We start from the raw sequence: 12377 nt of genomic DNA, 5'->3' as shown, positions 1-12377 counted from the left end.
GTTTCTTTGTACTTTCCTCTTGTCCCACTATCATGTTCTGCCTTCATTTGGGTTTTAGGCATTCCTCTTGGTTACATTGCCCTTGATCCAGCCCTGCAAGGCCTCCCGCACCCTTCTTGACATTGATTTTGGATCACTTGTTGTTCCCTTGTCTCTGTGCTTGTTAACACCCTCTTCCTTCCTCCCCCCCATCCCCAACCCCCATGCTCCCCTGATCTATCATCCCGTTGTTCTCTCTTCTGGCTTGTTTATTCCACCTATCCCTTCCAGGTAGACATGAGTGCAACGAAGCAACAACAGAAAGTAAAACAATGTCTACAACAACAACAATACACACATATGCATGCATATAAAACCGTATGAATAGTTCAGGGTCTGTTTGTTTTCTTTCACGTGTGCTTTCCAGTCAAGTCTTATTGGGTGCCATGCCCCGGCATGGCCTCTATCCCTGAGGATCTCACTACTCTGCTCCCCCCGCTGCTCTGATGCATGCCCCCAGGGGCTGGCGTTCAGAGTGGTGAGCTCATGGCGGGCGCAATTCCCGCTGTTTGTCTTCAGTGCTGTCCTTTACATTTGGCAAAAATGTAAGTTGGGAGATTGAAAGAGTCCCACAACAACAAGACACAACTGAATTAGTAAAACTGCTTTGTGCTGCACGCAGCAGAAAATCAGATTAATAGTGCCTCAAATAATAAAAAAACAACATCATTTTTCTCATAAACTAGATATGTGAGATAGGAAAGTTCCCAGACTGGTTAATTCAAGGACTCATGGAAATAATTAGGGACCCACAGTCTGTAATTCTTAGCATCTTGGTTGGTCCTTGAATTGGCTGCTCTTGTTAAAGAGAGCTGCAGCAGCGTCAGCCACAAACATAGCTATGGCTAGGAGTAACAACAATGTCTTCTCACAACATACTTTTTTTTTAAAGACCAAAGGAAAACTTCCTCAAGGAACCAAAACACCATCCCATCTTCAACTTTGGCCAGAATTGCTATTGCAGGCCCATTCCTAAACCAAGAGAAATGAGTCATAAACATGGTTGGATTTTGATATCAAGAACTTTTGTACTCTTTAAAATTGAAGACTACCAACAGTTTTGGTTATCTGGGTTATCTCTGCCAGCATTCACCACATTAGAAATCAAACCTGGTACTTCAAAAAAACTCACTCTTTTAAAGATACTCAGGTAATAATTTATTTTATAGCAATTAATACCAAACCAGTCTCAAGAAGTTGGGAGACTGAAAGAGTCCCACGAGCCCAACTCCTGCATGATGATAGTCCGATCCATCTTTCCCCCACTCCTCCCTAATGGATCTGCTACGCCTCTGGTTTCTGTGACTTGATGCAGTGGTCTCCAGAAAGCACAGAACTTCAAGAAAATGCCTCAGTGGGTGGTGGGCATGGTTCAGTCCACAGCCTCAAGGTCAGGCAGCGTTAAGTCAAATGCTGGGGCCAGAGCACATGCTCAATGCCTTATTCTAGCTCTTGATAAAGACCACTCCTCCTGCTTCTCAGAGGACTCAGGTTTTACCCAGCAGCGTGCCTCTCTAGGGGCACCTGTTCGCAGTTGATCACAGGTGAATCCTATCAGTATCTTCCTTCATCTTATTAGGTCCATGAAGAGAAAGGAGGTTTGATGAGTGTTAGAGACTTGGGCTAGAAGAGCCAATTCCCTGCCTCTGCAGCTATCATAAGCTCTACTACATGATAACAACTTATTTTAATGAAAAAATCACTATATTTTCAAAATTATAGCAAAATGACAAGAGTAGGGTTGCTTTACTTTTTGTAAGTCTCTATTCAGGTCTGGCTTAATTGAACACAGCTGGATTTTCATGTCCACTCTGCAATCAGTCTGTGATGGTGGTGTTTCAGTTGAAGTACGGCACGTGAAGAAAATCTGGCCTCTCGGAGATGGGAGTTGGGAAAGGGAAGACCTGGTGGGTGCAGGAACCCCAGGATCATCTTTGAGGAAAATCATAAGGAAGCCAATCAAGATGCACCTCTTCAGTTCCCAGCCTCCATTTATTGCGTGTGGCTCTTATTTGCCTCCACAAAACAGATTTTTGTTTTCAGCAAGGAAGAAAGGAAGGCAGTGGCCCAAGGGGAGATAGTTCCAGGGGCTGCTAGGACAAATGCCCAATATTCCAGAACATTAGAGACACATGTCTCCCACACAACCTTCAAAACAGACCAGTGAGAGAAATGGGCACCAATTCTGCGAGCCTCTGTTAGCTTTATTGGCCAGTTGTTTTTGAACAGATCTTTTAGTGTCCAGGGTTACTTGAACTAGATAATTTTTGTATTTGAGCTAACCACCCCTCAGCTTTGTTCAGAATTGCTATTGTGCATGGCAGAAATGGATCCCATATTCTGAAAAGAGTTTACTTACAAAACAAGTGTACCCCAGAGCCGCCCAGAGAAAAAATTTATAAGAAATAAAAAGCAACTGATGTGTAGGTCAGTGAAGGAGAAAATGGAAATTAGGACATTAGTGAGTAGTTAGTAGAGAGAAAAATAAAGTAAAATAAGGAGTTAAATTGAGTGGGAACTAGTTTCATGCAAATTTGGTTTTAGATAATGTCTTAATAACAGAATCACATCCTTGATTGGACATACAGTTAATTACATTAATTGAGGAGAACAGATTTGGGATGTTCATCTTTATTGGATTTCACTTAGGGCTGGAAATTTCAACTATGAATGAATAATGAGGATAATGAATCTGAAATGGTTGTGTAGGGAAAAATCTATCCAGTGTGAAATGTAAAGTGATTTATTTCTGCAGCCATGTCCTTACCGGGTGGAGATAGACACAATACTCCTGTCTACTGGAAGTGATAATGTGTTATGGTTGAAGACCCAGAGTCAGGAGGTGCAAGACTTGAGGTCCAGCTCCAATGATACCACTGGTTATTTAACCTGGGGCAAGTTACTAAAACCCTAAGGTGTTGATTCAAAATGAAAATGACTCGCTTTGATAAGCAAATAGCCCCCATTGATTCTCTCCTGCCTGGTGTACTCCCATGCTCCTGGTTTTAAACGGGTACCTTTCCTTTGGTGCTCTTCCTTTTTACCATCTCAGTTCTTTTCTTCTGCATTGCTCTTCAGACTGTGAAGCTCGTTGTGGTTTTCAAAGTCTACGTATAATCACTGTGTTCCATGACCCACACGGCATTTCCTGTTCATCCATTTTACTCCCGTCTACTCTGCTTTTTCAAGAGGTAAAACAAAGAACTCAAAAGTTCATCTCATGGAGAGCCTTTAAAATCGTCGTCCGTTTGCTGTTAATCCATTTTATTGAATCCCAGCTTCAAATTCTCTGTCAATAGGCTCAACCTGTGCTTCCAGGGCAACCCTTATCCTATTAGACCTCCTCTGACCAGGATATGGAAGTGGGTGACTAAGCACTAGTAATAGGAGGAGGGCCACAGTACAGAGCCAGGCCTTGGATGACAGGGAGGACAGTGCCAGACGAGATTGCAAAGTGCTTGGGCTGGAGCTCTGGCTCTCTTACAAAGCTTTTACAGATTTCTCCCATTTTTCTAGTTTCATATCCTTGTCTACTATGAGATTGAATCTCCTAATTTCTGGGGACCTTTTACAATTTCTGAATGTAGGAAGTAATGAGAAAAGAGAATTTTAGAAGAGTGTATCATTTGGGTTGTTGTGAAGGTTATATATGAAAGGAAATAGAAGGAAAAATGAGGTCTAAATTTGGAAAAGCATATTGGAGGTTGTATCATGCCATCAAGAGATTCTTTATCAAAGTGTTTGGGAGCTACAATATGGACCATTCTTGTTCCATGATATTTATATACCTCATAAAAGGAGAATTCTAACTGAACAAAAAACTACCATATATACTCATGTATAAGCTGAGTTTTTCAGCACATTTTTAATGCAGTTTTTGTGGTAAATTAAGTGCCTCAGCTGATATTTGGGTCGGCTTATACTCGAGTATATATGGTAATTGAGACGGCAGTACAACAGAATCGCTGGACAAGGAGTGAGAAATAGAAAGGGATAATATTTAAAGTCATGCAGAAGTATTTTAATTTTAAGGAGTCTTCTCTTGGAGAAATGAAGGAAGGTAGAACCGTGTTGGGAGAGTAGAATTAGAACCAGTATTGTAGTTTTGTTTAGTTTTTCCTCTTTAAATGATAATAGCTAGTGTCTTCTTGGAACAGTAGGTTTACTATGTCCTTTGGGTAAAATTGATTGCACGTTTTGAGTTAACTCCTAATATGAGCTTGGTTGGCTCTGATTTCACAGTGAACAGCAATATCTGTGTACACTTCCCTCTCCAGTTTCTTCTCGTTGTCACTGTTAATACCTGCAGGTTGCAGGGCTTCCTCAAAAGATTTTCTTCTTACGTTACGGGTTGCTGACCAATGTCCTTGCGAGTAGTTCCACGAGGGGGTTGTTTTTCTTTTGATGAAATGCCAGTGTTTTCCTTGACTCTTTTTGAACGTGGGTGAAGCAGACCTTTGAGGAAGCTGACAAGAATGGTGATGGTTTATTGAATATTGAGGAGATCCACCAATTGATGCATAAACTAAATGTCAACCTGCCCCGACGGAAAGTCAGACAAATGTTTCAGGTGCGTTTTCACCATCCCTTTGATCCTGTATGAAACCTTTTTTGGAGGCGATGGATGTACTCTGACATCTTAAGGGCTATTTTGTTTTGGTGGAAACTAATATTACCTGATCTGTACTCTATTTTTCTTTGCTTTTGCTTCATTCAGGGAAAATAAACTTCATAATCTTAACATGTACCCATGGTTTTATTTCCTAAAATGCTTTTTTTGGGTTGTTGTTGTCATAGGGTTAAGGATGAATACTTTACCTGACATTTCAATAGTGCAGTGCACTTATTCAAGCTACCTAGGGTGATACTAGATTATCTGCCTACCTCCTAGAGCTGTTGTGAGGATCACAATAAAGAGTAAGTAACACAAAAAAGAACAGCACTTATCTAAGTCCTCAAGGGCCCTTTGTCTGTCTTCAGAGGAGTCTGTTTAAGATTTAGAATTCATGAGGTTTCCAAGAACTGTACCATCCCTACTATGTAGGGAGCTCACCAGAAGTTATAACCACTGCTTGTTGATGTTTGACAAGATGCTCTTTCTCAGTTGGTAAGTAATTGGGCCCTAAGCACAGCCCAAACTTCTGTGGTGTCCAGCTGGGATTGTACTGAGTCCCTGGACTCCGGTGCAGAAATGAGCTCTGTTCACTTGAAGTCTGGGCAAAGACAAGGTGGGCTCTTGGTCAAGCTAATTTATAAAAAGGCTCTTCTTTGTAGGAAAGTAAGATGTATCCATGATCTGTGTTCTGCAGTGACTTTCCATCTTAGGTTACAGGCAGGTGCTTTATTGTACACGAAAAAGCAAGCAAAGGGCTCCATGCTTCATGCTTCGTTTGTTTTCTAACCTCTTGTTCTTGGAGGTGGTAAAGGCAGAAGCAACATGGGGTGTGAGTTGCAACAATGAATGGAAGCCCTTAGGATGACTTTTGTCCTCGGGACCCTCTTGGCTGGAGATAGTTTGCATCCTGGGGGAACTTGACACCATTGACCTGGAGAGCAACAGGAGGAAAGGAAAGAAGAGAAAGGAATGTAAGATATGCCCTTACCCAGAGCCTTCAGGGATGGAAGGAGAGACCTTGGCTGGCAAATGAGTCGTCACCAGCAGAGCAGCACGCTCTCTGTCATCTCGTTTTTGCCCTGTGGTGCCCCATCTCGGAAGGTCTTCCTTCTCACAGGAGGTGTTTCCAGGACTAGAGTGGTAGCTGCCAACTTAATAAGAGGAGTCAAGCTAGAAGAGGGCCAAATGTATGCTGATAGCAATGATTTTACTTTGGGAAGTCAGATATTGGATTATTTGAATTTTCTTTTATATTGTTCCCCTCCAGACATCTCTTTATCTGTAATGTATTCAATATTCGGAGAGGGAATAAACCAGGGAATGTTTATGTTAAACGTCTTCAAGTTTCAAAGTGTGCTTTAGACAAGTTTTAAGACAACATTAAAAGTCTCTTTTGTGTGTGTGTGTAATTAATTAGTTTTATTGTTGCATAGGGGTTCCATTGTTCGTATGCGCCACACCTTGTTTGTTCATCAGTTGATACTTATTTATTGTTTCCATCTATCGTGAATAACACTGCAATGAAGATGGTTGTTCATCTGACTATTTGTATTACCCTTCTTATTTCTCTCGTGCATAAACCTAGGAGTGGATAGTCTCTTTTATGGCCTTAGATTAAAAACCTTACCAAGCCAGAGTGACGAGGTGAGCAAATGTGTCTGCTGTACGCAGGGCTTTTCCATCGTGGGCCATGCATCAGCTGACTTCAGGAAATGCTCACAGTGGGAGTGGTAGGACGCACTATCCGAGTGCTGGTCAGGAGCACTCTCTTCTTGGCTGCATTGTTGAAAGACAATAACGCCTTCCTAGAACTCTTCTTTTTCTTTTTGGAGCAGCACAAGGTATTTTTTTGAGGAGTCTTATGAAGTATAGGTTGGCTCTTTTGAAATCAGCCTCACCTAAAATCTGTGTCTGACCTACTAAATATTGGTCAAAAATGTACCTAAGTATTGGGTCATAACTGACCCCAGGCTAAAATAAAAATGAGCCCTTTGATTTTCAGATTTTCAGAGCTATGTTTAAAATAAACATATGTCAACAGTTAAGTGTTATATTTTCAACTTAAAATATGTTATTTCCAAACACATAACTTGCTTTGTTGATTTATAAATATGATATAACCAGAGAAATTGGCTTGTATAATATTATCTTTCTAATTTGTTAGAACTTCTGTTGTGGCATGATATATAGTTGATTTTTCTAATATTCAGCATGTACTTAAAAGAATGTGTACTCACCATTTGTGAGGTTATACAGTATACATTTTATTATACCTACTACTTACTTGTCAACCTGGTTAGGTGCCCCCAACTAGTTGTAAAGTGAAAGTAGGTGAAAATGCAAGATGACTATATCATTTCAGAAGATGACTTCTTCATTAGATAGCTGCCAAATTACATCGTTACATAACCACCAAACTACTGAGAGTCATGGCCCAGCCAAGATGACATGCGCCCTTACCTGGGACAGTCTGCGTTACTTTCAGCTCATGTCTTGGTTACTGCCAGATACATCTCACAACTGTGCAAAATAGGTGGATAGTAGATTTTTCACTAAGGTAAATGCAAAATATTGGTTGATGAGATAGTTGATACGCGAGGAGTACTTTCCCAGTACTGAATCTCTGTTGTCAAACTCTTACACTTTTTTTCCTTCTATTTTCCTTTCAGGAAGCTGATACAGATGAGAATCAAGGAACTTTGACCTTTGAAGAGTTTTGTGTTTTTTACAAAATGATGTCATTGAGACGGGATCTCTATCTGTTGCTCTTAAACTATAGTGACAAGAAAGATCACCTAACTGTGGAAGAACTGGCTCAGTTTCTGAAAGTAGAGCAGAAGGTACTGTTAGAATACAGCATTTATGTTTACTCAGAGACACTGTGAAACACGCATGAGTTTTTCTTGATGCTGAATGTAGTTATACATTAAAGTTAACATAGGGATAAGTATCACACGTACTCTTGAGTTGTTTAAAACGTGGTCCCAGAGGTTTTTAAGAAGTGGTAAATTTAAAAAAAAGTGGTAAATTGAATAATAGCTTATAAAATATTCTTACTCTAAATATGTATTTAGTATGGATATGTATCTATTTCTTCAGACAAATCAGCGTTAACATATATTTTATTTAGAGACAATGGTAAGCTTTCTGTCTTATTAATAATTTAACTAGGAACATTCACATTTAACTATGGTATACTTCTTAACTGGTAATATAGTAGGTTATTGGAGATTCTGGAAATTGGCATTTCATGAGATGAGAAACCTAAGTAAGTTAAGTGATGATAAGCAAAGTAAATCCCTAAATTATATTTAGAACAATAGACTTCCATCAAGTTGATTTCAAGGCTTAGTGACCTTATGGGACAGAATAGAACTGCTCCCAAAGGTGACCAAGGCTGGTCCTTATGAGAGTGAGCATCTTATTTTGCTCGGAGTGGCTGGTGGGTTTGAACCACAAGCTTCCTTTGACCCACTGTACCCCCAGGGCTCCTTTATGCAGACTGACAGCTTTAAAATGTGATACTACATAGATGGAATGATGGTTAACAAATGCTTCATTTGTTTTGTAACCAAGTTAGAGGTAGCAAGACAGAAGTGTCATGGGATGTGAGTTGTGACAATGGATGGAAGTCTTTGAGATGGTCTTGCCCTTGGGACCCTCTTGGCTTTGAGATGTTTACCTTGTGTGCAACTTGACTCCATTGCACTGAAGAGCAACATAGGGGGAGGGGGGGAGAATATGATGTGCTGGATAAATGCCCTCAGGGAGAGAAGGAGAGACCTTGGCTGGCAAACGTGTTGTCACCAGCAGAGCAACACGCTCTCTGTCATCTCGTTTTTGCCCTGTGGTGCCCCATCTCGGAAGGTCTTCCTTCTCACAAGAGGTGTTTCCAAAACTAGAGTGGTAGCTGCCAACTTAATAAGAGGAGTCAAGCTAGAGGAGGGTCAAGTGTATACTGATAGCAATGATTGTACTTTGGGAAGTCAGATATTGGATTATTTTAATTTTCTTTCGTATTGTTCCCCTTCAGGCATCTGTTATCGCTAATGTACTCAGTACTCAGATTTTTAAAAAATTGCCTCAAATTCCTCATATTTTTCTAAAGTAGAGAATTAAATGAAACTTTTGTTAAAAAATGTTTAACCTTTTATTGTAGACTTTCTTGTGAGTGTTTGTGGAGGGAAAGTTTTTGATTTGGCTGCAGTTGGTGAGGCTTACTTTTACTTTTCTGTAGGGTTATAGACTCACAGGTTTAATATAAAGGGCTAATCCCCTTTATCCATTTTAAACACAAGGCACTTACTGTGCTGAAATCGTAAAAATTTTGTGTATTTGGATTTTATCTTACAATGATTCAGTAGAAAGAATTCTTTCTACAGTGCCTATGAAAATAATTGTGAGCTTATTTCTTTTTGCTTTAATACATTTTATTGAGATATAATTCACATTCCCCCAACTGTATCCCTTTCAAGGATACAGTTAAGGGGTTTTGCGTATATTAACCTATTTACACAACCATCACCATTATATTAATTTCAGAAGATTTTCAGTATTCTAGTATTGCTGCCTGTTAGCAATCACTCTTTATTTCCCATTTCTCCCAGCACCTAGCAATTACTAATCTCCTCCTGCTCTGTATGCATTTGCCTGCTGTGTATATTTTTTAAACAAATTATATCATATAATTTGGCCTTTTGTAATTGGCTTCTTTTGCATAGCATGCATCATATTTTGAAGACATTTCCATGTTGCATGTTTAAACTAAACCTCACTGCCATCAAATTGGTTTTCACTCAGAGGACAGACTTGAACTGCCCCCTGTGGCTTTTTGAGGCTATAAATCTTTACGGAAGCATATAGCCTCATCTTTCTCCCACAGAGTGGCTGGTAGTTTGGAACCACTGCTCGTGTGGTTAGTAGTCCAACTTGTAACCCACTACACCAGCGGGGCTTGACTGTATGTATGCTGTATGTATCAGTACTCAATTCCTTTTTATTGTCAAGTAAAATTGCATTGTATTACAAACATCTTACTTATGCATTGCTCATTTGATGCATATCTGGGTTGTTTATATGTTTGACTATTATGAATAGTGATGCTGTATGAACACTTGTTTGCATATTTTTTTTGTGGACATATATTTTTAATTCTATTGGGGAGCTACACAAAAGGAATTGCTGGCCATATGGCTTGAGTACATCATCTATTCTGGTTCTGGATGTTGATAGAACGTCATGTAAACCAGAATAAACTATTAATAGGATCTGAAAGAGAGGAACTAAAAGGAAACCCTGCTCTAGAGTCAAGTCACACTGGACGCAACCTTATGTGGCAGAGTAGGACTGCACCACGGGGCTCCCCAGGGGGTCAATCTCTAGGAGAACACATAGTTCATCCTTCTTCCTTCTAGTGGCTGCTGCATTTGAACTGCTGACCTCTTGGTTAGCAGCTCCATGCTTAACCCACAGTGCCACCATGACTTCTAATGAGTAGAAATATGAGTCAATATTGTGATATTCAAGGAAGATACATTCTCATTAAGTTTAACAAAGTATAACTGATCAGGGATGGATTGGGGACTTTGCTAGATAAAAGTAGAGGTTTCAAAGTCGAGGTTTTTCTCAGACATGCTGCCATGGGATGGGGTGTGATTTAGGAGATTTAATCATGGGTGGATTCTTGACCTAGTAAGAACTAGTTAGATTAATTTACTCCCTTGTACAAACATGTTATATCCTGAGCATTGTGCTACATTTGGAATGGACAACACCTAGTCTCAGAGAGTTTAAAATAAATGTGTGTGTGTGGTGATATTTTATAAATTTGAGTTAGTGATCTAATGAAAGAGAATGCTAATAAGTTTTTAGGATTGCCTGGACTTTATCTTTTTAAGATAGAATAAAAATAATTGTAGTTATTGCTCTGGTACTATTTGTTATGGGTTTTTAAAAAACAAATATTTTTGTTAAGATAACAAGCATTATTTAGTAAAACCTTGTTGTTATTATTAGTGAGTATGTATGTAATCATGCTCATTAAGATTTAGACCCAATTTTGATTAAATTGATATTCTTGAAATAACTTTCCATTTGAAGGTATTTCAATTATTTTAGCTTTCTTTAATTTTACTCTCCCTTAACCTAGAAAATTAATCAATTTTGCCTGACATAGCCTAAGCCTTTTTGACAATCATAATGTGAGTCAAGTGGAGACTTGTAGGTTCATAAGTAGGGAAAAGGCTCACTGATTTAGCTTAGGATAGCGTTCTTAAATCTACACTGCTTGAAATGTACAATTCTTTTTCATAGCACTTAAATGTAATTAAAAAGTTTCTTCATATATAGATTAGTTTGATGATCAGATTCTGTTACCTTTTACTTTATTAAGAATGGAAAAAAATGTAGAATATATTTGGTAAACTTAAATCTGTACGCCTATTTCTTCCTCTAATTACCTCCCCTTGAGCCTAGGCTCAAAATGTCTTCATGGATTTTGAAAATATCACATAAAGCTTTCCATAATATGTATCTTAAGTTATAATTAAGAATGCAGTGAGAGAATATTAGTTACACACATGTAGTTACACACTTAGTTTTTGATGCTAATAAGATAGGTAGGATCCCTTGTGGCAAAGTGTGTTTGGCTGCTTAACTGTAAGGTTGGGAGTTCAAACTTACCAGGTTTTCGTCAAGAGAAAGGTGAGCCCGTCTGCTCCGTAGAGATCCGTAACAGTGTTGGAAGCACTAAGGAGCAGTTCTGCTCTGCCTTAGCCAGCTACTGGGAGTTGAAATGGGCTTGTCAGCAGTGGGCTAATGTGATAGGTATAGAAATGAGGGCTTCTCTTAGTTTTATCAACATTTATTTCAATGACATTATAAAATATTTCTCATATATATATATTTTTTAATTTTGAGAAGCCCTAGAAAAAAAATAAATGTCTTCATCCTGCCCAGCTTTGACTTAGGTATGTGTGTGTCTTTGGGTGAGATGGGGGTGTGTAAGGGAGGGACAGATAAGCAAAGAACTGACACAGACAGACTGATGTCCACTGGTCAATTCCACACACAGATGTGTGGCTCAGATGCTACTGAAGATACTAGCCCTGGCACAATATCTCACAATGCATATACCATGAGCATCTCTTACTTGAGATTTGCTACGCCAAAGTAGGAACTAAATTTTAATTTCTTTCTTGATGCCTCTTTTGAAACAAAATTCCTGAGTTTTAATGCCTGAGATGAGCATTACGTATTCTGATATATGTTTCTTTTATTTTTATCAAGAGTATGAATAAACTCTTTTCAAGCAAGCTAGCATTTCATTTGGTTTTAATGGATTTTTTAATTATTATTAAATTATATGGTAGAATGTAGAGCCCTGGTGTCTTATCAGGTTACATGTAGGGCTGCTAACAGCAAGGGCAGCAGTTCAAAACCTCCAACTTCTGGAGAAAGTAGAGGCTTTCTACTCCCATAAAGTGTAACAGTCTTGGAAACCCACAGGGGCAATTCTACCCTGTCCTACAGGGTTGTTCATTAGGAGTCCACAATGAGTGAATGTTGTGGTTGAATGGGATTGAGCAGACTTAAATGACAGCTTTGTTTATTCTGTGGCTTTGATCACTGCTCCTTACCCCTTTGTCCTTGATTTTGTGAATTATAAAATGATTTTAGTAGTAATATTGCTCTTACAAGACTGGTGTGAGGATTAAAGGAGCAA

At 39.1% G+C, this 12377-nt stretch overlaps 1 protein-coding gene across 1 annotated transcript in view; it reads left to right on the top strand.

The window, feature by feature from the left end:
* The window catches only part of PLCH1 (phospholipase C eta 1), a 261944-nt gene that overhangs the window by 152369 nt on the left and 97198 nt on the right, over positions 1 to 12377 (top strand). The window contains exons 5-6 of the mRNA XM_045297657.1: positions 4480 to 4609; positions 7324 to 7494. Coding sequence (XP_045153592.1) covers positions 4480 to 4609; positions 7324 to 7494 — 301 coding nt within the window. The remainder of the gene's footprint in view (positions 1 to 4479; positions 4610 to 7323; positions 7495 to 12377) is intronic.

The sequence above is a fragment of the Echinops telfairi genome, unplaced genomic scaffold (assembly GCF_000313985.2).
Source record: "Echinops telfairi isolate 266 unplaced genomic scaffold, ASM31398v2 ScPeMD7_7420;HRSCAF=8458, whole genome shotgun sequence".
Classification (NCBI taxonomy): Eukaryota; Metazoa; Chordata; class Mammalia; order Afrosoricida; family Tenrecidae; genus Echinops; species Echinops telfairi.
This window is presented reverse-complemented; position numbering and strand designations above follow the sequence as displayed.